The 671-nt window shown below is 57.2% G+C and overlaps 2 protein-coding genes across 8 annotated transcripts in view; one reads left to right on the top strand and one right to left on the bottom strand.

Moving 5' to 3' along the window:
* Tmem167a (transmembrane protein 167A) overlaps nucleotides 1-166 on the bottom strand; it is a 19,285-nt gene extending 19,119 nt beyond the window's left edge. For all 3 annotated transcript variants that reach the window (XR_004518671.1, XM_033767843.1, XM_010637145.2), the window contains exon 1: nucleotides 69-166. Coding sequence is in view for 2 of the 3 variants with exons in the window: in XM_033767843.1 (XP_033623734.1) it covers nucleotides 69-71 (3 nt within the window). In the remaining variant the exon portion in view is untranslated. The remainder of the gene's footprint in view (nucleotides 1-68) is intronic.
* Nucleotides 167-264: 98 nt separating this feature from the next.
* Xrcc4 (X-ray repair cross complementing 4) overlaps nucleotides 265-671 on the top strand; it is a 251,954-nt gene continuing 251,547 nt past the window's right edge. For all 5 annotated transcript variants that reach the window (XM_033767841.1, XM_033767839.1, XM_010637143.2 and 2 more), the window contains exon 1: nucleotides 265-336. The gene's annotated coding sequence lies outside the window, so the exon portion shown is untranslated. The remainder of the gene's footprint in view (nucleotides 337-671) is intronic.

Below are 671 nucleotides of genomic sequence, written 5' to 3'. Positions count from 1 at the left end.
GCCGCCCACTCCCCGACCCGCAGCCCCCCCGAAAAGCTCAGTCGCGACCGGACAGCCCCGGTTCTTACCATAGTGAGCCCGGCGTTGGCCCAGCCACATCACCCTTCCGGGCCCAGCGCGGAAGAGGTGTACACGGCTCGACTGTCTTTCTCGCGCTGTCCAGCCCTCCGATTGGGTTTATCACGGCACCGCCTCCAGAGCCTGGCGACCTCCGCGCTTTGATAGGCTGATCTGACCGGAAAAGACGGGACCAAAATGACGACCGAAGTAGCCGGCATCTTCATTGGCTGAAGACTCCGGCGTTTTGAGGAAGACCGGAAGTGGAGTCAATGAGAGGTAAGCTCCGGGAAGGGCGGCGGCCTCTTTAAAAAGTATATATGGTATATATAAGGCTGTGTTCACAAACACGGGCCCATGTTGAATGAGTGGAGAGGTCCTTTCCCTTCTAGTAAAGAACGTGGGGCGGACTTATGCTTGGCGGTCAGCTGCATAAGGGTGGGGACGTTCTCACCTCGTTTCCTCGGCGCCTAACTCATTCCAGCAATGACTGCTGGTCCCTGGATATTTGTTGATTGGTTGCATGAAGAGAGGCAGCAGCTGCTGCTCTCAAGGGGCGTTAGGTTGTCTTCCACCCCTCACCTAACAGGAAACATTTAGCCCTCGGCCCCACA

The sequence above is a fragment of the Fukomys damarensis genome, unplaced genomic scaffold (assembly GCF_012274545.1).
Source record: "Fukomys damarensis isolate Sample0158 unplaced genomic scaffold, DMR_v1.0_HiC HiC_scaffold_3, whole genome shotgun sequence".
NCBI classification, from domain to species: Eukaryota; Metazoa; Chordata; class Mammalia; order Rodentia; family Bathyergidae; genus Fukomys; species Fukomys damarensis.
Note: the sequence above shows the minus strand (reverse complement) of the source record. Positions and strands in the feature narration are given on the sequence as shown.